The 24,454-nt window shown below is 42.1% G+C and overlaps 1 protein-coding gene across 1 annotated transcript; it reads left to right on the top strand.

Annotated features, from left to right (window-relative positions):
• Nucleotides 1–7,944: 7,944 nt before the first annotated feature.
• VSIG1 (V-set and immunoglobulin domain containing 1) lies at nt 7,945–24,024 on the top strand. The gene is made up of 5 exons (XM_020967207.2): nt 7,945–8,146; nt 15,816–15,971; nt 19,168–19,287; nt 20,698–20,836; nt 23,732–24,024. The coding sequence occupies exons 1-5, from the start codon at nt 7,960–7,962 to the stop codon at nt 23,871–23,873; spliced, it is 744 nt and encodes a 247-aa protein (XP_020822866.2). The 5' UTR covers nt 7,945–7,959; the 3' UTR covers nt 23,874–24,024.
• Nucleotides 24,025–24,454: the final 430 nt, after the last annotated feature.

Raw genomic sequence — 24,454 nt, 5'->3', positions numbered from 1 at the left:
TCCTAGCCAGATTCCTCCCCATCAAGACCTACTTCCGCCTGAGCCTCTCTGCTCAAGGTCCTGGTCTCTGGTGGGTGACAGTGGGATGATGAGTCACATAGATTCCTGCTGCGCTGTTGTGCAGTAGTGTTCAGGTGTTATAGCTCCATCCTGCTCTTGCCAGCCTCACTGCTCTTAATACATTCTCTGTGCTTCCCAACATTCTGCATAATAGGGCTGCCTTCCAACACCCCCTCCTTTAAGCTTCGATTGGCCCATGGTATAGGGCAGATTTGAGCAGCCTATCCTAAGAGACAACACCTGTGATTTTAAACAACTATTTCCCCTCTACAGAGTGGGAGGAAGGGAGAGAATAATAATAATCATAAGAATAATGATGATAATGATGACGATGATGATGGTGATAGCTAGCATTGATAAAAATTTTAAATTTGCAAAATGCTTTACAAAAATCATCTTATTTCATCCCCACAACCTTGTTGAGGTGGATGTTATTATTATCCCCATTTTATAGATGAGGGAACTGAGGCTAGGAGAAGTTAAGGAATGTGTCCTGGGTCACACAGCTAATAAGTGCCTGGGTCAGGATTGAAATTCAGGTCTTATATTGATAAGGTATAATTTTCTAACATTTATTGAGAGAATGCATCCCCTCTAATTGTAAATATATATTTTTTTGGAGGCAATTGGGGTTAAGTGACTTGCCCAGAGTCACACGGCCAGTAAATATCTGAGGCCCGATTTCAACTCAGGTCCTGTGCTACCTAGCTGCCCCCAATTACAAGTATTCAAAGGCTGGATGACCCCTTATTTTGGGAGCATTGTAGAGGGAAATCGGGAATCAGGAAAGGCATTGGAATAGATGACCCTTCTGAAGCTCCTTTTAACTCTTGAGACTCTGTGATTCTATGAGTCATGGAGGATTGTTTGCCCCTACCAAAATGGACCCAGACTACTGTACTTAGATTATTCATGTATCAGCTTAATAGTTCCACCAGCTCCTCCTTTGCCACCAACTATCATTTCTCATTACTGTCAATGGGTCTTCCCTCTAGTAGTCTCTCTGCTTTCCCCCATTCTGATCTGTTGTAATGATAGAATATGAGCTCTTTGAGAGAGCTTGGTGAAATTTTGGTTTTGCATCACCAGTGCATCAGATCAATGTTAAATTGAATTATTCAATTGTGGGTCTGGAAAGTGGATAACCATCTTTGTTATAACTGTGTGTAAAATAAGGTCAATAGATGCTGAGGGCCTCTCCTACACAAGTAACATGCCTGGGTTTATGATGGCTGCTTTGGTTTCTCAGAGCCTTTCTTCAACTACTGCCAGGTTCCCAGTGTCCCTCCCTCCTAGCTGAAGTTGTTGGCAGTCTGACCCCCTTGAGTAGATGAATTGTAATGATCTTACCCCAGTCTTTGTCCAATATACCTGTCAGATGATTTGATGTGGCTGAACAGAAGGATATGTCACAACCTGGGGGGAGGGGGGAAGGATATAACAAATCCTCTCTGTTCTTCCCCAAGGCAATCTCCCTTTCTCCATCTGGGGCCAGATCTAATTGGGGGCATCTAGACTTGCCATCCCTTTGAAATCAGAATTCAAGCATTCCCTGGGAATTCTCATTATAATTCAATCTGAGGTCACCCAGCTTCTGATGGCAGATCTCGAAGCAGCTCATTCTACTCTGAGACAGATGTAATTACAGTTCTCCCTTCCACATCGCAACTTTCCCCATTATGGTTTTGATACATTGAGGGTCTGCATAAGAAATTAAATGGGAGTGTTGCAGAAGCCACAGACAACATGCAAAGGCAGATGGCACAGAAAAAGTTTAGAAACTCAGAAATTTGTAAAATATATGTATAGTATCCATAATAATTCAGACTTCTTCTCTGGTACAAAAGGAAGGCTAAAATTTTTACAGGGATTTTCCAGATCACAGAGGTGCCATGCCCTGTCCCTAACACCCAAGATGTAGGAGGAATAGCTGAATTAGGAAGGTTTTTTGGTGATATCAAGCCTGAATTTACCTCTTTGCAACTTTTACCCCTGACTCCTGCCCTCTGAGGCCAAAGAGAATGAGGCTGATCTCTCCTGAGTCTTTTCTAAGGCTAAACATACCCAGTTCCTACAACTGATTCTCGTATAGCACAGATTCAAAGCCCTTTCCCATCGTAGTTGCCTTCTTTTAGACGTACTCCAGCTTACCAATGTCTTGCTTGAGATCTGGTGCCCGCAGTAGACCACAGTACTCCACTGTTGGACTATCAGCCCCTTATTCTTCGAAGTTGCTGAGAATCACAGTAGTTTTCTCCATTACCACATTATATTGTTGACCCTTTTCAGAGTAAGGGGAAATTTTGTTCAGTCATTTTCAGTCATATCTGACTCTCCATGACCCCTTTTGGGGTTTTCTTGACAAAGATTCTGGAGTGGTTTGCCATTTCCTTCTCCAGCTCATTTTACAGATGAGGAAACTGAGGCAAAGAGGGTTAAGTGGCTTGCCCATGGTCACTCAGCTACTAAGTGTCTGAGGTCAGATTTGAACTTGGGTCTTCCTGACTTGAAGCCCAGCACTCTATCCACTGCAGTGCCACCTAGCTGCTCCAAGGGGAACTATGGGTGGAGAATAGTACATATGGTATCAGACTGCATTCATATATTTACTAGTTTCACTGAAATGCTTTCCCCTCTTTCTTTTTTATTCTTTTTCACATGATATTTCTCTCTGGAGAAGGGAGTGGGGAGGAATATATTTCAATCACTCAATTGACAAGCATTTATTAAGCACTTACTATGTGCCAGGCACTGGTAGAGCTACAAAGAGAAAAATAAACAGTTTCTGCCCACAAGAAGCTTACATTCTAATGGGAGAGACAATATCATGATGGTAATGATGATGATGACAATGACAGATAATAGCTAACATTTATATAACGCTTTATGGCTTACAAAGCATTTTACAAATATCTCGTTTTATCCTCACAACAACCCTGAGAAGTAGGTGCTATTATTATTCCCATTTCCCAGATGAGGAAACTGAGGCAGAAAGAGTAAGGTGAGTGATTTGCCCAGGGGTCACACAGATAGTATCCGAAGCTGGATTACGTGTATGCCATTAAGTATGTAGAGCATATATACAAAATGAATTTTTTGAGTGTATTTGAAAATGAAAGTGATGTAAAACCAGAAATTATCAGCATTGTTAAAGGAAAATGTGTACCTGTATAATATAAACTTGGTATCAACATATCCACCATTCAAACAAGCAAAATAAAGACATCAAAGCATACCCCAAACCATAAACTGGAAAGGATTTTAATTTATTCTTAAAGGAGCACCTATGGTAACTTTAACAAAATAATAATAATCACACGTGTTTCCCTTTCCTGAATCTTTGTCTTCCTCCAGACTCCATCCAATTTTGCTGATATATTACTTCACTGGAGTCTAGGCAGTATGTAGATTGGTTTGGGGGAAGGAATGCTCTACTTTCTTCTCTGAAGCATTTCAAATTAATCTGCCCAATTTCTTTGTAGGCATAATGCTGGTCATTTCTTATAATGCAACAAAATTCCAGTATGTTCACATACCCCTGACTTATTCAGTCTTTGGACAGAAGGGCTGTTTCCAGTTTTTTGCTTTTACAAACAAAGCCACTGGGAATATCTGTGCACAGATGGGGCCTTTCTTCTTTCCAATAACATCCTTAGTGTGAGGGGCCTCTCTAGATCCTTGGCAGGTGGTTGGGGAATGGGCTTTGCAGTGCCCAGAGGTTTTGAATGGAAGCAGGCTTGAAATTTTGAGAGGAAACTGCAGCTGGGAAGCCTGTGAGCTGGGGCCAGAGAGGAGAACTGGTGAGAAATTACAGGGAAGGAGAGGAAAATGGAACCAGGAGACTGTCCTTGGCCTGGGTCTCAAGCCTGCCTCTACTTCCCGGAGGCATTTCCTCTCTCTCTCTCTCTCTCTCTCTCTCTCTCTCTCTCTCTCTCTCTCTCTCTCTCTCTCTCTCTCTCTCTCTCTCTCTCTCTCTCTCTCTCTCTCTCTCTCTCTCTCTCTCTCTCTCTCTCTCTCTCTCTCACACACACACACACACACACACAGAGAGAACAAGGTTTTGGCTGTACTTTCTCAGCAGGTCTGTCCAGGCAGCTAAGAGTCAACACTTTTGATCCTGTGGTGCCAACATTGGGAGGGCAGTGACCCCAAAAACCAGTTTGTGGCTGGCAGTCTAACACCCTGCTGAAAATAAATGAGAGTTGAGGAGAGACTGCAGGAGAAACCACTGGGGAGATGAAGGGATGGACAAGAGTTGTGTCAATAGCACTATCCAGCAGAAACCAAAAGGGAGGTGATCTGAATCAGCCATTAACAAGACAATAACCTTTTTAAAGGACCAGAGTGAGAGTGAAACAGATGTGCCCCCTCCTCCTGGGCAGAGAGACTGAGCTTTTAACCAGCAGTTGATTAGCTTTCTCAGGAGATTTGTGGGAGGCAACCATTTGGGGAGAAGGGTGGAGAAGTGGCTGCCAGGAATGCCCCCTCGTTCATTAGCCTTGCCTTTCATTCTAAGTAAATGTCCTTTTGCCTTATTACAATGCCATGTGCTAAAGTCTACCCAGTTGGAGATTTAGAAGCAAATAAGAGCTGGTGAACAGTGGTTCTGAAGAAGAGGATTCTAGGAAACCTAATGAGGTAGCTGGGACACTACATTAGAATATATTATCCTAATAGTGTGGTCAAAGTGTCCAAAAAGATTACACCAGGGGCAGCTAGGTGGCACAGTGGATAGAGCACTGGCCCTGGACTCAGGAGGACTTGGGTTCAAATGCTACCCTAAACACTTGACACTGACTGTGTGAGCTTGGGCAACTGACTTAACCCCCACTGCCTTGCAAAAAAGATTATACCACTAAACAGGTTCATCAAAAATGTAATGGTGTGTGTGGTGTTGTTTTTTTCCCACAATCTGGCCAACATGGAAGTTTATTGTTTTTGTTTTTTCTATCTTTGCCAACCTGATTTCAGAATTGTTTTATTTTTCATTTCTCTGATTATTAGTGAGTTTGGGGATTATTGACACATTGCTTTTCTTCACAAACTTCCTCTTCATGTCCTTTGTTTATATATAAGGAAGAGTCATTACTGACTGGAACATTTCTGTCCATTCCTTATACATTTTGGATGTTGGATTTTTATCAGAAGCAATTACTCTGGAAATTCATTCCTAGTCTGTTTCTTTCCTTTTTATGTTGGGGACATTGATTTGTTGTTGCTGCAAAAAATCCTTCTATTTTTATATTCAAATCCATCTAGTTTGCCTCCTTGATTTTTTCCATTTGTTTAATAGAGAAGAATTTTCTTCCTCTCCACAACTGAGCTTTCTTTCTAATGTTCTTATGGGGTGTTTAAAAATATATTTATATCATTGTATCACTTGGAATTTATTGGGGGGTTTTTGTAGCAGGCTTTATTGTATAATGCCTTTCTTCCCCACTGTTTTGTAATTTTGAATTTAACAAACAATATTGTTTCCATTTCATTCTCATTCTGTTCCACTGATTTATTTTCCCGTTTTTTTTTAAATGCAGTACAAGATATTTTGTTAATTGCCATTTTATAGTATAATCTGTCAACTGTATGAACCTCTCAGGAGTATATTGTACTATAGGGAACTTGCAGTATGTTTATATTTGTTGAGTGACTACCATGTGTTAGGTGTCCTACAAGTGGGAGCACATCAGTGTTTTTTCTCATATTTTTGGGGACTAGAAAGAGCATTGGTCTGTATCTAAGTGAAAAATGAGCTTTCTATAGATGCTGTCTGTGCAGTATGCAAAGCTCCCAGGGTTCTTAGACTGGTGCCCTCTACTGGAGCTCTCAGAAGACAATGACTTTGAGGCTACCACTCACATTTAAGATGCTGATTACAAAGCCCAAAGAGAGAGTGGGATTTTTGCTTCTGTCAGGATTTACAACTTGATCAGAATTTCTGTGTGTTTTCCAGGAAGCTTAGACTAAAGAGTTTGTGGGGAGGGAGAAGAATGAGGACTTAGCCCTAATGCAGTAAATTATAAAGCCATGATCAAAAAAGATCTTGTGCTAAACTTTGGGACTGGATCTCATAAAGCAGCTGGGTGGTACATGGATAGAATGCTTGACCTGGAGTCAAGAAGACCTGAGTTCAAAATTAGCCTCAGATGCTTACTTAGCTGTCTGACCCTGAACAAGTCATTTAATTTTTGTCCCCCTCAGCTTCCTAGTTGGTAAAATGGGGATAATAATAGCACCTGGGGTTGCTGTGAAGGTCAAATGAGATAATATGTAGAGTACTTTTCAAACCTTAAAGGGCATAAATGTGCATTATTGTTATTATTATTATATTTAATAGAGATAAATTGTTTTGTCCTTAGGTTTAGACATAAGCTTCACAAGTATAAGATATGAGAGGTCTAGCTAGGGAACAGATCATCTTAAAGAAACCAGAGAGTTTTAGTGGTCTGCAAATTCTATATGAGTTAATAATAATGATGATTCACATTTATTTAGCACCTATTATGTGTCAGGTACTGTGCTAAGCACATAGTGTGACATAGCCACCAAAAGACTAATTTAATCTAGACATTATGAAGAGAAGCATTCTATATAGTTCTGAGTATGTACAGAGGCAGGCAAATGGGAGGGTGAAGAACTTTGGAGTCCTGCCATATGAGGACTGGTTGAAGAAAATGGGCATGTTTTACCTGGAGAAGGGACAATTTGGGGACTATGTGATGGCTGTGTTCAAGTATGTGAAGGGACCTCTTGTGGAAGAGGGATTAGATTTGTTCTCATTGACCCCAGCAGATAGAATTAGGAGCAATGGGGAGAAAATGACAAACAGCATAAGGGAAACTTCCTAACAACTAGATCTGTCCAGCACTAGAATGGGATGCCCAGGGAGGTATGAGGTTCACTCTCATTAGAAATCTTTAAACAGAAGCTGAATATCAGCTTGTTGATGTAGTGGGAGTGGACTGGCCTATGGGGACAGTCCTTGCAACATACACATATATTCCCTGCCTGGTTCTAGTCCAAGTGGCCACTTTTGGCCTTGATGATTGACACAAGGGTTTGCAATGGCAGATGACCCAGAGTTCTCTAATTGACTACTGAAGTTGGAAAACCTGATAACTCAGGGGATGCTGAACCAGCACTCAATAGATATACAAAAGGAGTGACCCACATTTCAGGTGTTTGCTCTTTCTCAACTACTTTGAGCTACTGCTGCCATTCAGCTCCAACTGCCAATGGGCCTTCCAATGGAACCTCCGGATGGCCCAGATTCATGCGATTGCCTGGACACTTCCATCTCTGAATACTCATTTCCCTAGGATCAGGAAAGAACAAACACAAAGAGACAGAGTGAACCATGTGTGTAAAGCCACATGGGCCAGGTGGAAGACAAGGTAGCTGCCTTTCTCTCACTCAGCTCTCAGAAGCAGCTCAAAGCAGTCCTATCACCTCAAGGGGAAAGAAAAGAGAGAGCAACCAGTCAATCAATAAACATTTATTAAGCACCTACTATATAGGTACTATGCTAGGTACTGGGGGATTAATGTGACCAAGGGGCATATTTCCCTTTTTTATATCCATTCTATTCTAGTTCATCTTCTACTTAGTTATCAGAAACTAATGAAAGAACTCTCAGTCATCTCCCATTGCAAACCCTTGAGTCATAAAGGATGAAAGTAGGTTCAGTCCAAGGTTATTCTATATGGTCATTTGGACTGGAACCACAAAGGGAATATCTATGCATGCTCTGGCCCAGTCCAGCCTCATTACAATAACAATACTGCCGAGAGGCTTGTCCTGGTATAATGGATCCCCCAATTGACATGCTGTGATTTGGAGTACCCAAAGTTTCTTTTTATGCACTTGCCTGTTATTTCTCTGTTGTCTCAGATTTATTATTCTATGGGTGGACAACCATCTGACATTGGAAAGTATAAGGACCGGATTACAGGGGCCTCCACCCCAGGAAATGCCTCCATCACTATCTCCAACATGCAACCTGCAGACAGCGGAGTTTATATCTGCGATGTCAACAACCCACCTGACTTTCAGGGAAATAACCAAGGATTTGTTATGGCCAACGTGTTAGGTACCACAAAGATTTTCTCTGTATTTTTGTTTCAAGGGGTGCAATCTTGGGTTGGAGGGACATTGTGAGTGGGGAGGAGGAGTACGTAGCCAAGGGCTGTAAGCTTGGATGCAAACATATGTTTCTTTTTTCAGCCTGTTTTTCCTACTGTGACACAGGAGACCACTACCAATGCAGCTCCAGGGGACAGTGTAGCCCCCAGGGAGTTAAGTCAACAAGCATTTATTAGGCATCTACTACGTGCCAGGCTCTATGTTAAGTACTGGGGATACAAAGAAAGGCAATACCAATCCCTGCCCTCAAGGAGCAAGATTAATTGAAAGAGACAATAGGCAAACAAATGTTACAAACAAAATATAAAAAAGATAAATTGGACATTGTTTCAGGGAGTCCCTAATGAAACCTGGCTGTGGGGAAGCACCCTGACCTGGGAGATAGGAGACCTTTAACTTGCCATGTGACCCTGGTCCAATCCCTTGTTGATAGAGTCAAAACTGAGCTTAATGAGCCAAGATGGCAGAGAAAAGGCAGGGACTCGCCTGAGCTCTCCCAAATTGCCCTCCAAATACCTTCAAATAATGCCTCAAAACAAATTCTAGAGCAGCAGAACCCACTAAAGGATAAGGTGAAACAAATTTTTAGTCCAAGAAAATTTAAAAGGTTGGCAGGAAAGGTCTTTCGCACCAGGTGAGAGTGGAGCACAGTCCAGTGCAGGTTACTCCGGTGCAGACTTGGCCCCAGCAAACCAGGAGCAGGCCTTGGAAGTGACCGAATCATCATCAGCAGCAATTGCTTCTAGGGCTCTTAGCCAACAGATGGTAAGGGGGTCGAATAGCTGGTCAGAGGGAGATTACAGATGTCCTTTTGGTGGCACTGGGGGCAGGACTCTGTTGCATTATGCATACTCAGATCTAGGTCACAGTCCTGGGTGGCAGTCCCAAGGCTAGGAGAAGCACCAGCACACCAGAGGTTGTGGCCACAGGGGAGCAGGGACACTGGTCACAGTTCCAAGTCAGAAAAGAGTGCTTGTGGTCATGAACAGACTAGAGCACAGGCCAGGAGAGTAGTAAACATCTCTCCTTAGATCATATCACCTTGGAAGAACCAAAAGCTTACAGACCCCCCTGAGCTAGCTAAACAAAAACCTTGAAGCTTAAGAAAGTGTGCCCTCTGGCCCTGAAGTCAGGAGGACCTGAGTTCAAATCCGGCCTCAAACCAAACACTTCACACTTACTAGCTGTGTGACCCTGGGCAAGTCACTTAACCGCAATTGCCTAAAAAGAAAAAAAAGAAAGTGTGCCCTCCACCCTGGAAGCAGAGCTCCACTTTAACATTGAGTTAAAAGTCAAGAAATAGGATGGAAAAATGAGCAAACAACAACAACAAAATCCTGACTATAGAAAGTCACTATGGTGACAAGGAAGATCAAAACACACACTTAGAAGAAGACAACAAAGTAAAAACTGCTACATCCAAAGCCTCAAAGAAAAAATATGAATTGGTCTCAGGCCATGGAAGAGCTCAAAAAAGATTTTAAAAATCAAGTAAGAGAGGTAGAGGAAAAATTGGGAAAAGAAATGAAAGTATGCAAGAAAATCATGACAAAAGAGTCAACAGCTTGGTAAAGGAGACTCAAAAAAATACTGAAGAAAACAACACCTTATAAAACAGACTAGGCCAAATGGTAAAAGAGGTACAAAAAGCCAATGAGGAGAAGAATGCCTTGAAAAGCAGAATTAGCCAAATGGAACAGGATGTCCAAAAGTTCACTGAAGAAAATAATTCCTTAAAAATTAGAATGGGGGGGGCAGCTAAGTGACACAGTGGATAGAGCACCAGACCTGAAGTCAGGAGGACCTGAGTTCAAATCCGGCCTCAGACCAAACACTTGACACTTACTAGCTTTGTGACCCTGGGCAAGTCACTTAACCCCAACTGCCTAAAAATTAGAAAAATTAAAATTAAAAAATTAAAAATTAGAACTGGGCAAATGGAAGCTAACAACTACATGAGACATCAAGAAATAATAAAATAAAATCAAAAGAATAAAAAAATAGAAGTAAATGTGAAATATCACGTTGGAAAAATAACTGACCTAGATAATAGATTCAAGAGAGATAATTTAAAAATTATTAGACTACCTGAAAGCTATGATCAAAAAAAAAAAAGCCTAGATATCATCTTTTAAGAAATTATCAAAGAAAACTGCCCTGGGGCAGCTAGGTGGTGCAGTGGATAGAGCACCAGCCCTGGAGTCGGAAGGACCAGAGTTCAAATCTGCCTCAGACACATAATTCTTACTGTCTGCGTGACTCTGGGCAAGTCACTTAACCCTAATTGCCTTGCCACTCCCCTCTGAGGGGAGACACAACTGAGGGTGCGTTGAGAAAGTATACAGTATCAAAACTTGTGGTGATGAGATTTCAGGCAATCAGCTTATCCTGGGAGGGAAGGTGAAATAAAGAAGAGCGGCTGATGGAAAATGGAGTGGGACAACAGCACAGTGGCACATGGTAGGCACTTAACACGTGCTTGTTGACTGACTGGCCATCTAATTAGGATCCTATTGCAATAGGTGAGAAGAAAGTTGATGAGAGTCCAAGCCAGGATAGAGATGACTTGGCAAATGATTATGTGTGGGGACTGACAGAAGGGAGAAGAAAGAGAGAGGGAATATGCATTTATATTGTGCCTGCTGTGTACCAAGCACTCTACTAAGTGCTTTTGAGGGAGAAAGAAGAGGATGACCCTGACCTTACATACCTAGGTGACTGGAAGAATAATGGTGCCCTCATGCCCTCAACGTGAACAGGCAAGCGTGGAGGAGGAGCAGGTTAAGGGCTTGGAAAACAAGAGTCCTGTTTAGGACATATTGAGGCAGAGATGCCAATGGACCCCAGGTGGAGATGTGCAGCAAGCGATGGGTGCTGTATGACTGGAGGTCAGGAAGGAGGTTAGGGATGGAGTCATCTGCCCAGACATGACCATTGAACCCGTGGGAACTGTTAAGATTGTTGAGAAAGAGTATAGAAAGAGAGGAGCCCAAGAGAATGCCTAAGGAACCTTGATGAAACTTCCACCATCACATTGGCCCACCCAGGAAAGAGTGAGAAAGCCCCCAGATAGAAAGATCCTTGGCCTGACAGTCATGAGATAGAGGTTCTAGTTCCAAGCCATCCTACTACCCAGGTAGGACCCCATGTTCTTCTCCTTAGAATCAGAAGACTTTAGAACAGGCCTGCACAACCTGCAGCCTGCCAAAGAATTTCGGGCAGCCCATGAAAAATGTAGAGGATGTTTTCCTCTACATTTTTTGAGGGCTGCCCGAAATCCTTTGGCGTGCCCACAAGCAGCAGGTTGTGCAGACCTGCTCTAGAACTAGAAGATTAAGAAACTGAGGCCAAGAGAGGTGAAGTGATTTGCTCAAGGTCACACAGGTAGAATTTTTGAACTTATGTCCCCTGACTCTAAGTTCAGTGTTCTTTTCTTTGTAGCTTCCTTCCCTTGGGGTTCCAGGTACCTCCTTGTCTGGGTAAACTAGATCTGTTCCAAGGGAGAGGCTGATGAGGCACTATTTTTTTTCTACCTCACACCACACCATCAGGTAAGAGGAGGGCATGATTTGATACTCTTGCCCTCAAGAGCAAAATTAGGTATTTACAGTGCTGGTGGAACCCATCTCTCAGAAAAAGAGCTCTAGAATGGCATGGACCTGGTCCGGTTCAATCTGAGAGGGCTTATTAGTAATTAATGATATTCCCTGATTTTTGTGGCCTATGCCCCCACCTGCCAAAAATCTCCCATAGCACTTTGCACAGTGCCCAGCACATAATAAATGCTGTTCCCTTCCCTTCCCCATTCTGGGAACAGTAGAACCTGACACTATAGCTCTCATTTAGGCATCCTTAATGCCCTTGCAGGCATTAAGTTGGCAATTGGGAGTCAGGTGGCGCAGTGGATAGAGCACTGGGCCTGGGTCTGGGCCTAGAGTTCCAATCTGACCTCAGACACTGACTAGCTGTGTGACCCTGGGCAAATCATGTCACCCAGTTTGCCTCAGTTTCCTCATCTGTAAAAGGAGCTGGAGAAGGCAATGGCAAACCACTCCAGTATGTCGGCCAAGAAGACCCCAAATGAGGTCACGGAGAGTTGGACAAGACTGAACAACAACAAATAACATCTATAGCAAGTGTGTTACTTGTAAAGAAGACAGAAAGACCTGGGCCAACATGTCTTTGGGCTTGTCATTTCTAGCTATAGTCCAGGCTATAGTCCTGCACAGTTGTTAAGACTTTCTGACTTTTCCTTCTCAGCTAGAAGTCCTTTCTCATTTCACTTCAGCCTCTTTGGGGTGCCTTGCTTCTATTCATCTTTTCCCTGGCTCAGGGCTCAGATCAATCCCTTCCACTGTTTTATTTGGAGGCTGGGAAAAGCTCGCCCTTTGTCTTTTCCACTGGTCTTTCCAATTCCTCTCACTCCCTTTGTGCTCCAACCCACGCACATCCACCATATTAGCCTCAGGTCTTACAAATTACCCTGAGGCTTGGCTTGGCCGCCAGTGAACACTGGAGGGAGACTGCGGAGGAGGAAGGAAGAGTTGGCAGACACTAGCAGTCCTGCTCCAACAAGACAAGGGAAGCCCTGCTGATCAGGGTCTAGGAGAAGTAAATTTGGTTTAATAGAACATGGACTGGCTTTGGAGCAGGAAACTTGGGGTTCAAATCTCACCTCACACTATGAACCATGTGACCACCGCCAAGTGACTTCAACTCTCAGAATTTCATCTGTGACATTGATAGGATCTGTCACATGAGGTTTTAGTGTGGAAAGTGTTTTGCAAATTTTAAAGCCTTATAGCTAGTCTGTGAACAAGTATTTATTAGTTGTTTCTAAGTCACATCCAACTCTTTGTGACTCCATTTAGGGTTTTCTTGGCAAAGACACTGGAGTGGTTTGCCATTTCCTTCTCCAGCTCATTTTACAGATGAGGAAACTGAGGCAAACAGGGTGAAGTGACTTGGCCAGGGTCCCCCCGCTAGTAAGCGTCTGAGGGCAGATTTGAATTCAGGTTTTTCTGACTCTAGGAGTGGTGCTCTATCCACTGCAGCACCACCTAGCTCCCTTACTATGTACCAGGCACTGTGCTAAACTCTGGGAATACGAAGCAAAATGAAAGCCATCTCTACCCTCAAGAAGCTTATATTCTAATGGGGAGGCCAACACATAAAAGGAAATGAGAATAATTTTTGACCTGTCAGCCCTCTCAGGATGAAGCAACATGATGTGACACAGAGATTTCAAACTCAAAGCCCACATCCAGATTCAAATGTTATTGGAAACACTTAACAATATAAAAATAAACAAATAAATAAAAATACTGTGCAACATAGATATGGTTAATTTGTGCTTTTCTAAGTAAATATGCAGCCAGCAGGGATCTGTTTCGATTTAAATTTGACAGCATTGGTGATAGGTAGGGAGCCTAATACAGGGTCACAAAGACCTGGGTTCAAGTCCTGACTCCAACATGAAATAGCTCTTTAAGAGTTTCTTACCTCTCTGTGCCATATGCCCCTTGGCAATTTGGTGCCTATGGACCTCTTCTCAGAAAAGATTTTTAAATGCATAAAATAAACCACATAGGATTGCAAAGGAAAGCAATGATGTTGAAATATAAGAAATTCTTAGACCATGGGCTAAGAACCTCTACTACAAAACCTTGCATAAGAAGTGCTAATTTGCTTTGGTACATAGTATTTCCTCTCTGGGAATTCACTTCACAGTCAGTCATAGGATAAATTCAAGACCCAAAATTTCCCTCTTGAAAGGGGGAGAGAGAGAGGATTTTGTTTTTTAACTGGGGATTCCTAGAGACTTGGGGACTATCTGTAGATGGCACAGTGAATAGAGTGTCAGGCTCGGAATCAAGAAGATTCATATTCTTAGGTTTAAATCCAGCCTCAGATACTTACTAGCTGTGTGACTCTGAGCAAGTCACTTCACCCTGTTTGCCTCAGTTTCCTCATCTGTAAAATGAACTGAACAAGGAAATGGCAAACCACTCCAGTATCTCTGCCAAGAAAACCCCAAATGGGGTCAGGAGAGTCAGAAATGACTGAATAACAACAACAGGGCCTATCTAACAGTGTAACCTTGGCCAAGTGCCTCCTATCTCAGGACCTCATTTATCTCAGGTGTGAGTTGGCCCAGTTACCCTTCTGTGACCTTTGGTGTTTTGGATTTCCCTCCTTCTCTGACATTCTGAGAGTCAGAGAGTGAATCTCTAGTAACAGCATGTCAGGCATCATAGTAGGCCTATAGGAGAGATAGAGCTTTTGAAATGGAGGCTTCTTCTGGCACCCCTCAAATCCCACTGCATGATTGTTGGTAGAGTTGTGAACTGATCCAACCATTCTGGAGAACAATTTGGAACTATGCCCAAAGGGCTATAAAATTGTGCATACTCTTTGATTCAGCAATACCACTACTAAATCTGTACCCTAAAGAGACCATAAAAAAGAGAAAAGGACCCACATGTACAAAAATATTTCTAGCAGCTCTTTCTACAGTGGAAAAGAATTGGAAATTGAGGAGATCAATTGGGGAATGGCTGAACAAATTGTAGTATATGAATGGAATGGAATACTATTGTTCCAAAAGAAATGATGAGCAGGCTGACTTCAGAAAAACCTGGAAAGACTTACATGAACTGATACTGAGTGAAGAGAGCAGAACCAGTAGAACACCTTACACAATAACAGTGACATTGTGCAATGACTAACTTTGCTAGACTTGACTGTTTTCAGCAATGCAAGGATCTAAGACAACTCCAAAAGACTCATGATGGAAAATGCTATCCATATGCAGAGAAAGAAGTAGAGTCTGAATGTATTTTGAAGCATACTATTTTCTCTTTTATTTTGTTTTTGTTTTTTCTTCTTATGGTTTTTCCCTTTTGTTCTGATGTGCTTCTTTTACAACATGACTAATGAGGAAACAGGTTTAATATGATTGTACATGTATAGCTTATAGCAGATTGCATGCCATCTTGGGGAGGGCGGAGTGGAGGGAGGAAGAAAAATTTAGAACTCAAAATCTTATGAAAGTGAATGTTTAAAACTAAAAATTAATTAACTAATTAATTTTAAAAAGAAAAAAAATCCCATTGCACGGGTGCTGATTTTACCTGCCCTAGATCCCTGTGATGGCTAACCCCAGCCTGGACCCTACTTGCCAGCTGAGATAGTGTCTACTAGCATGATTAACTGAATGATTAGCTCAATGCCTAGTACATAGTAAGCACTTAATAGGTGCTTTCTCATTTATTCAATGATGGCCACCAAATACAACTCTGATTTTCTTTGAAAAAATTTGTCCCCCCCAAACATTATATCTCCTTAAGTATATCTGTTTCATTAATGATATATTGTGTAGAAGTTCTTGGTTATAAATCTATGGAGAGCTGGAAAAGAAAGACAGCATCTGACCCTCAAGAGAGAGCTCCATTAGCTGAAGCATCCTACAGTCACTGGGTGGGACCTTACGGAAATTGCCAAGGGAGGTTTTGGAAACATCAATGAAGTGCCCTTTGGGAAATGGGTAAGAGAGGACAATTATCACAAACTGCTACCCTCCTGATAAACTCTCACTCTTTGTTATTGTCTTCCAGTGAAACCTTCAAAGCCTTATTGTAGCATCCGAGGCACCCCAGAAGCAGAGCATGCCATTTCCCTTTCCTGCCACTCGGCTGAAGGGATGCCATCCCCTGTGTACCAGTGGTTTAAACTGGAGGAAGATACCATCAAACCCGTGAAAGAACAATACAGTGAGTATTATCTGAGCCTAGAACTCAATAGGGGCTCGATAGAATTCAATGTGGCCACTCTGCAGTACTGAGTAATACCTCATTGGCTCTCAGTCTATTGTTGTTTGTAGGCCCAAGGAGGATGATGACACATAGGCTAATGTGGCCTGCCTTCTCTCCCCAGACCTCCGCACAATCCCTGGAGGCCCACTTGTTTTTAGTCCAGTTTGGGGGAAGGTTGCTTTGAGGATGGGCCCAATCTATAGTATCACTGAAGGGTATATCTGGACTTGGGACATTCCCAATCTGGGAGGCTGGGGTGGGGGTTATGGGTGCCAGGACAATGCTGTAAGTGTTATTAGAGTGTGGAACTCCAATGAAATAGCTCTAATGTTAATGATAATGCTAACCCTAACCATGGCCAAAGCCATAACTCCAATGCTATCCCAAATATCTACCCCACTCTGGGGTTGCTTTACCTTTTAACTACAACACTACTTCTAACAATCACCTGAGCTCTAGTACTAAACTGAATATGAGCCCAAACTAGCCCTACTTATAAGCCTGACTCATTGTAATTCATGTCCTAGACTTAACCATAGCTTAGCTCTCACCAGAGTCCTAAACTCTGAAGAGTTAACCACAAAGCCTAACTCTATAGCAAATGCCCCAGTATAAATTTTAACTCCTAGCTATTTTTTAAAATCAATTTATTTATTTTTAGTTTTCAACATTCACTTCCCATAAGCTAACCCCTAGCTATTAATCTAATGCTAATGAAATCATCTCAGAATGAATTTTAAGCTCAGCCTTGTGCTTACTCTAGACCATAGGTTCCCAAAGTGGGTGATACAGCCTCCTGGGAGGCACTGGAATGATGGGGGGGGAGGGGCAGTAGTAGCCTTGGGTGCAAAGGGGCATTGAAAAATAAAGGGGTGGTAGAAGCATAAGAAGAGAAGAAAAATTTGAAAAATCATTCATACATGTTTCATATGTTGTATAACAGAGTTAAAGTCATAGTGATTACATTATTTTCCAAATAAATACACAAAATGCAAGTGGTCAAGTCTGCCGGCAGGTCTTAACAAGCAAGTATTGGCAGGAGAGCTTGTCACATTGTCAGGAAGTCCAGCATGCATCAGCAGGAATATGTGCGTGTAATGACTTGTTTATAATATAATGTTATGTGGTTACATGATGCAATATTGTGTGATTAAAATTTCAATGCAGGAAAAAACCACACTCTTATAATAAGTTATTAAATTTAAAACACGTCATTTTATATATATATATATATTTTTTTAAATGACACAAATTTAAAAAAAAAAAACATTAAAGGGTTAAAGAAGGTAGATTTCCAGGGGAGCACTGAGTAATTTTTTTAAAAGGGGCAATAGGCCAAATAAGTTTGGGAACCTCTGCTCTAGACCTTCCCCTCTTTCGGGCTGGGCTTAAACTGGACAAGTTCTCCAGGGAGCCCATGTGTTCATAGATAGGGAGGGAGAAGCAGGTGATCTCCTTCTTCTGACCATTTGGGGGCCAAAGAAGCTTTTCCTGTCTGGGTCCTATTTTGACCCAGTCTAGTTGAGGAGACATGATATCCAAAGAGATTGCTCTAATTACAAGGTAGAATGGAAAAGTACCATAAAAGAGATACTAACAAAAGGTTCCAAGGGGAGTTTAAAGGTGGGGGGGGGGATAGGGGAAATACCCCTTTCAACATTGAAGCTGGGACTTGAGATCCCTCAACCTTTGGCGATAAGGGACAGTGAGCATATTAATGATACCTCAGCCTTCTAAAGCCATGAGGGTTTGGGCAGCAGGCCTCTTACCATCTAGGCATCCAGACTTGCCAAGGACCAACCCCTGCAAATGTCCATACCCTCTCCCCCCAGCCCCCACTCCCCACCACTCTGTAGTTCTGGAACCATGAACCATGATCAAATCAACTCTGCCATTGTTCCTGGATGGAGTATGTCAATCTATTTTCCAGTGCTCGCATTCACTATCCTAGCCCACCGCTGTCCTATATGTGTTGTCTCCCTCTTTTGATTGTGAGTTCCTTGAGGGCAGGGACTGTTTTTGTTTTTGAATTTCTATTCCCAGTGCTTAGCACCAATATATCCTTCCCCTCTCCCCCAATTGATATTCCTAAAGGGTAGGTCTAACCATGTTACTACTCTGCTCAAGAAGTCTCAATGGCTCCCTATTACCTCTGGGATAAAATATAACCCCCCTGATTGTCTTTTACAGCCCTTCACAGTCTGGCTCCAACCTATCTTTACATGTTTATTTTTCTTTATATACTCAATGTTATAGCCAAGCTGGTCTATTTCTTATTTCCTGTACATAGCATTTCATTTCTTACCTCCTCACCTGCACCTCTTGGAACTCTTGTGCCATTTCCTACATGAGACCTTTTCAGATGCCCCTAGCTGTTAATGCTCTCTCCTTCCCCCAGTTACTTTGTATTTACTTTATACATATAGGGTGTCCCAAAAGTCTTAGTGCAGTTTTAAGCTTTAATAAACTTAATTTCCCCACCATTTGGTGGAACTGACCGAGTTTTAAGCTTCACTAAGAGTTTTGGGACCCCCTGTGTATTTTGTATGGATTTTCCTGAGTATGTGTTTTTTCCTCCCAGGAGAAGGTAAGCTCTTGAGGGCAGGAACAGTTTTGTTCAGTCCTTGTATCTCCAGCACCTGGCACACAGTAGGCACTTAATAAATGCTTGTTGAGTTGAGTTTCAGTGGCCTAGAAGAAATGGCATTGGGGCAAGGGCTTTAAGGATGAGCAGGGATTGGACGTGGGGTGGTAGGGAGAGCCATGCACAACTCACCATACATTCATAAGCAAGTCTAGGCATCTCCAGCCACATCCAATTGAGTATAAACTCCTTGAGGGTAGAGACTATTTCTTGTCTTTGCTTGGCATTCAGTAGGCACATAATAAAAGTCTGTGGAATTGAATCATATTGAAGCATTGCTATTTGCTCATATATGTCGATTTGTTATTTCAAAAGTACCTTTCTGGGGCAGCTAGGTGGCGCAGTGGATAGAGTGCCGGGCCTGAAGTCAGGAGAACCTGAGTTCAAATCCGGCCTCAGACCAAGCACTTGACACTTACTAGCTGTGTGACCCTGGGCAAGTCACTTAACCCCAATTGCCTAAAAATTAAAAAAAAATTATAACAAAAGTACTTTTCCTGTTTTTGGCAGATCCATCAAGTGGGCTTTTGGTTATCAGCAATCTGACCACCTTTGAGAAAGGCCACTACCGGTGTATTGCTAGCAACAACCTTGGGAACAGCTCCTGTGAGATTGATCTCATCACAGGACGTGAGTTGACAGTATTAATGTGCTGTGTCCTGCTTGTGACCTTTGGTGTGTACCAAGCCCAGGGTCATTTCAACCAAATGGATTCTTATGGAACCATAAATGAATGCCTGGTTCCTCTCTGGGTTCTCTTGCTTTATTTCCCTCCTTTATTCTTGTTCCAGGATTCAGACCTTTGATTTCATTCATTAGTGGGAGCTCCTGAGGTAGAGACCTGAGTGGACACCCCTCCACAAACCTGCAATTCAACTACAATTTATGGTCTTTGAGAGTGGCTTGGGGTGCTGAGAGTTCAGTGGCTGGCCCAGGGTTGGCATCCAGAATGAACCAGAGGCTGGTCTTCCCAACTACTCTCAAGCCTGCCCTCAACTCACTGGGCCTTGCTGCCTCTCCACTCATTGTTAGGCCTAGGTACATAAAATCAGAGAGAGTCCCCTGCATAGTCTCTGACTGGGTTTCCCTTCTGGTTCCTCTCAGCATATCCAAAGGAAATGGTAACTACCTGAGTGAAGCCACCCAGCTTTCTCCAAATACTGCTTTCTCAAACTGGAGAAAGCTGACTTTAGCTTCACACCTCCACGAATCCTAATGCTAGGCTGGAAAAGAAGGACCTTTACTTTGGTTAATTTAATTAGAAAAAAAAAAGAAAGAAGAAAACCAAATTACTAGTATTAAGAATGAAAAGGGTGAAGCTACCACCAAGGAAAAAAACCAATAAAATAGATAAACCTTTGGTTAATTTAATTTAAAAAAAGAAAGAAGAAGAAAAGAAGGGCCTTTAAAGGCCATCTCTCTGGCCCAACCTCTTCATTATACAGAGGAGGAAACCGAGTCAGCCTAGGAAGGGTTAGAGGCAGCATGGTATGGTGAAAAGGCAATTGGATTTGGAGTGAGAGGACCTGGATTCAAATCCTGTCTCTGTCACCTAATGCCTGTGTGACCTTGTGCCAGTCACTTCCTCCTCTGGGTCTCAGTTTCCTCTTCTGTAAAATGAAGGCATTGGACTGGCTGACCTCTGAGGTCCCTTCTAGTTCTAGAGCTAGGATCCCATGATCTATCTTTTCCCCATTATCCCCACATATAGAACCATTGCAGGAACAGTGAGAAAAGCAGGAGAGGGATCCTTGCCCTGGATGAGCTCAGAGTATGCCCTAAGCATACTAACGCTCCTAAGCTCCATACCTAAGCTCCAGAGGAAAATGAAGAAGATGGTGTATATAGAACAGGACACACAAGTGCTAGAGGAACCGGGTTCATCATGCATGGCCCCAGGACAGAGCAGCAAAAGAGGGAGATTCTCTTTCCTGTCTGGAATGCAGGGATCCCTACAGTTCAGGAGCGCTGATGGTCCCTCTCTAGCTTGAAGGTCCATGATGTGAGCCACACTATTGACAAGACTTTTTTCCCTCCTAGATTCGGAAGCAGGTGTCATTGTTGGGGCACTGATCGGAGCCCTCCTGGCTGCCATCATCATCTGCTTGATTGTTTGGTTTTTCATGACAAAGGCCAAGGCCAAGTCCAAGAAAAGAAAAGTCATAACAAAGGAGATGCAGTGAGAATTTTTTCCGTTGTTACCTGAATGCGATAGTTACTTCTTGTCTTGAAAAATATTTTGATCTTCTTTTTGTTACATCATTATTTCCCAATAACTTGCCCCACCAGCCTCATTCTGCTAAGTAGGATCTTCTGACACGTTGATAATGTCAGATGACACATGCCTGATTTCACATCGCTTTACCTTAGGGTGGGAGATGCTTTCCATCATCAGAAGTCAAGATTGCATTGAATTGCTCTGAGTTCTGTGGATTGGCTTTATGTTTTGTGGTCATTGTAGATATTGTTTTCTTGGCTCTGTTTACTTCCCTCTGCATCAATTCATATAAATTTCTCTGAATTCTTCCCATTTATCATTTCTTACAACACATTCCATTATATTCATATACTGCAATTTGTCCAGCAAACCCATGATTAATGAGAACCTACATTCCCCCCATTTTTGTCTCGCCACAAAAATTGGCAATGAATATTTTGTCATTAAATGCAGCATTTCCTTCTATCTTCTTTGGTCTCTTGAGGGGTATGTCTCTGATAGTAACATCAACTGGTCAAAGGATATAAACGGTTTGGTTATTTTTCTTGCATAATTCCAAACTGTTTTCTGGAATGATTGAACCAGCTCACAGCTCTCCCAACAGTGTATATGTGTCAGGCACTGTGCTAAGTGCTAAGCTCTTAGTGTGCCTGTCTTCCCATAGCCCTTCCAATATTGACTGGTCTGTCTTTATCATACTTGCTAACTTGATAGGTGTGAGGTGAAACCTCAGAATTGTTTTAATTTTAATTTTTCATTATTTGTTATTTAGGACAATTTTCCATGTGTTGATATTTTGTATTTCTTCTTTCGAAAACTATTTATATCCATTTACCATTTATTTATTTGGGAATAACTCTTGGTCTTATTTTTTGTGTTAGTTCCCTAAATATCTGGAATATCAGATATTAGAAATATTTGAGGCAATGATTTTTCTCCAATCTATAGTTTCTCTTCTGATTCTAGTAGCATTGATTTTATTTATTGAAAAGCTTTTTAATTTTATGTAATTACATATCTATTTTGTCTGTTATGCCCATCTCTATCTCTTGTTGCATTAAGAATTCTCTCCTTAGCCATTGTTAGGAAAAGTTCCTCCTTCTATTTTCCTCTCATTTTCTTTTAATAATGTGACCTTTTATGTTAAGGTTGCTTATTCAGTTGGAGTTTATTTTGGTATTTTGTGTAAGATGATGGTCCAAACTGAATTTCTGCCAAACTGCTTTCCAGTTCAATTTGATTCGATTCAATAAACATTTATTAATGTTTACTATGTGCCAGGCACTGTTCTGAGCACTACAAGTTCCCAGAACTTCTGGTCAAAGAAAAAGTCCTTCCCCAAGTAGTTGATGTTAGTGAGTTTATCTAACACTAGGTTACTATGTTTGATTGTTTCTGAGGTTTGCTTATCTAGCCTTTTCTGCTAGTCTCCCTCTTTATTTTTTTAACCTGTACCAAATAGTTTTGATGATTACTGCTTTACAATATAATTGGAAATCTAGTAAATTCAATCAATCACAAGCTTTATTAAGCATTTACTATGTCAGGCACTGAGTTAGGGGATTCAAAGAAAAAGTGAAAACAGTCCCTGCCCTGAAGGAGCTTTTATTTTAATGAAGGACATAACATGTATAAATCAGAACATATAACATAAATACAAAGTAGAGGGGAGGTAGCTTTGGAGAAGTTGATGAGAGCAAGAAAGACCGGCATTTGAGTTGAATCTTTTTTTTTTTTTAGCCAAAAACATGGTTTATTGAAGATTCGCCATATTAGCCAGACTCTTAAGGAATCTGAGCATCTGTGGGCTATTGGCTAGATTGTGAAAATCTGAGCAATGGCTAGATTTTAGGAATCTGAGCAGTGGCTAGATTATAAGAATCCCAGCCATTTGAGTTGAATCTTAAAGGAAGCCAGGGATTCTAGGAGTCCAGAGGTTGGAAGGGGGAGAATTCCAGGCCTGAGGCTCAACCAGCAAAAGGGCCCAAAGACAGGAGGTCTTTCAATGTGAGGAATAGCAAGTGATACTTTCTGCCCTTATTTCCTTTGAGATTCTTGATCTTTTGAAAGATATTTCTTAACCACACATCAAATGCATTGTTCTGTAATGTGGCCATTTTTAGCATAAGACACAAGGGATAGTTTTTGCTAATATCATGTCATACCCTAGACCAGTGGTGACATTCTATAAGATTGGCAGGTGGTGAAGTAGAAAGAGTCTTATAGTAAGAACCAGCAGACCTAGTTTCGAATCTCAGCTCTGCTATGCCCTAGGTCAAATACGTAACGGCATTCTCTACCCATGTCTGGGAGTTCTCAGACTGGGAGGGGGCCTCAGAAGTTACTGAGTCTAATTCATATTGGACAGATATCATGGGTACCTTGTGTTGTCTAGTACAGTAGAAAGAGCCCTGGCTTTAGGACCTGGGCTCAAACTTTGCCTCTGATGTTTACTACCTGTGTGACTTTTGGAGAGTCACTTCTTTCATAGGCCTCAGTTTCCTCCTCTGTAAAATGAGGGAGTTAGACTAGCTGGCTTCTTTCAGCTCTAGAGCTAGGATCCTAGCTAATTGTTTTTTTGATTTGAATTGGAGATTACCCTTGGGTTCTTCCTCCCCCAGCCTTTTCTTCTCAAATATCCCTAGCACCTAGCACAGTGCCTGATACATAACTGACACTTAGTAAATATTTATGACGGTTTCCTCTCATCTTTGGATGTCTTTCTCACTTGGCTTACTTCAACTGTGGGGCTTGACTTGCTCAGCATAGAAGATGTGCCTCAGTTTCCCCATGCCTCAGCCCTCCAGTCTCTGTCTCATTAACGCACTCTTTTCTGTGCCCTCTTTTTTCCCACAGGCCTGTGACGAAGCCACTTCAAAGTTCAGAGTACGAGTCAGTGCCAGCCCAGGAAACTGCCCCCCGAGAAGTGCCTCCATCATCCACAGAGCCTGAATTATTGGCCTCCAACCATGAGGAGGCTGAAGGAGAGGAGAAATAGGCTGTGACTAAAGACACAGCTGCACCACAGCCAACCCACCGGTAGTGTTTGGAGCTGAGTTGCCATGGAAACCCCCCATAACAAAGCCTGTGTGTGATTATAGCCTAGACATCCACATATTTCCTACTCTGAATCCCAGGCAAGAGGCTCAATTTAGCTACCCAAGAAATACAAGGGCTCCTGCACAATATGTTGGCAGTGTGTTATTTTCTAAAATGTGTAAAGCCAATTTGGTGGATGGAGAGATCCTTGGACTGGAGAGTCCAGAGATTCAGTTTCTAGTCCTGGTTCTGCCATTATCTCCACGTGTGACTATGAGCAAGTCCCTTCTATTCTTTAATCCTCAGTTTCCCCATCTGTTAACATGGGAGGGGAGGGGTTGGACTAGATGATTTCTAAGGGCCCTGCTAACTCTACCATGCTGCAATGTCAACAATAAATGATTGGCTGGTGATTTCTAGCTTAAAAGAAAATATTTGGTAGCATTTGTGACTTGGATTGAATAATCTCATTTCTCTCTTATATTCCATATGCAGGTAGGATGAGATAGCATGGGTAAGGCTTAATTCTGCTACCATGCT

The sequence above is a fragment of the Phascolarctos cinereus genome, unplaced genomic scaffold, assembly GCF_003287225.1.
Source record: "Phascolarctos cinereus isolate Bilbo 61053 unplaced genomic scaffold, phaCin_HiC Scaffold_8;HRSCAF=390, whole genome shotgun sequence".
Classification (NCBI taxonomy): domain Eukaryota; kingdom Metazoa; phylum Chordata; class Mammalia; order Diprotodontia; family Phascolarctidae; genus Phascolarctos; species Phascolarctos cinereus.
The sequence above is the reverse complement of the archived record's forward strand: the minus strand, read 5'-3'. Positions and strand labels throughout refer to the sequence as shown.

What these genes read in the sequence shown, in the direction of transcription:
- VSIG1 (XM_020967207.2), top strand. Translation starts at nt 7,960, where the DNA reads ATGGGTGGACAACCATCTGACATTGGAAAGTATAAGGACCGGATTACA. An exon ending in TGTTATGGCCAACGTGTTAG is followed by an intron (nt 8,147 to 15,815) that starts GTACCACAAAGA and finishes ATTGTCTTCCAG; the next exon opens with TGAAACCTTCAAAGCCTTAT. An exon ending in GTCATAACAAAGGAGATGCA is followed by an intron (nt 20,837 to 23,731) that starts GTGAGAATTTTT and finishes TTTTTCCCACAG; the next exon opens with GCCTGTGACGAAGCCACTTC.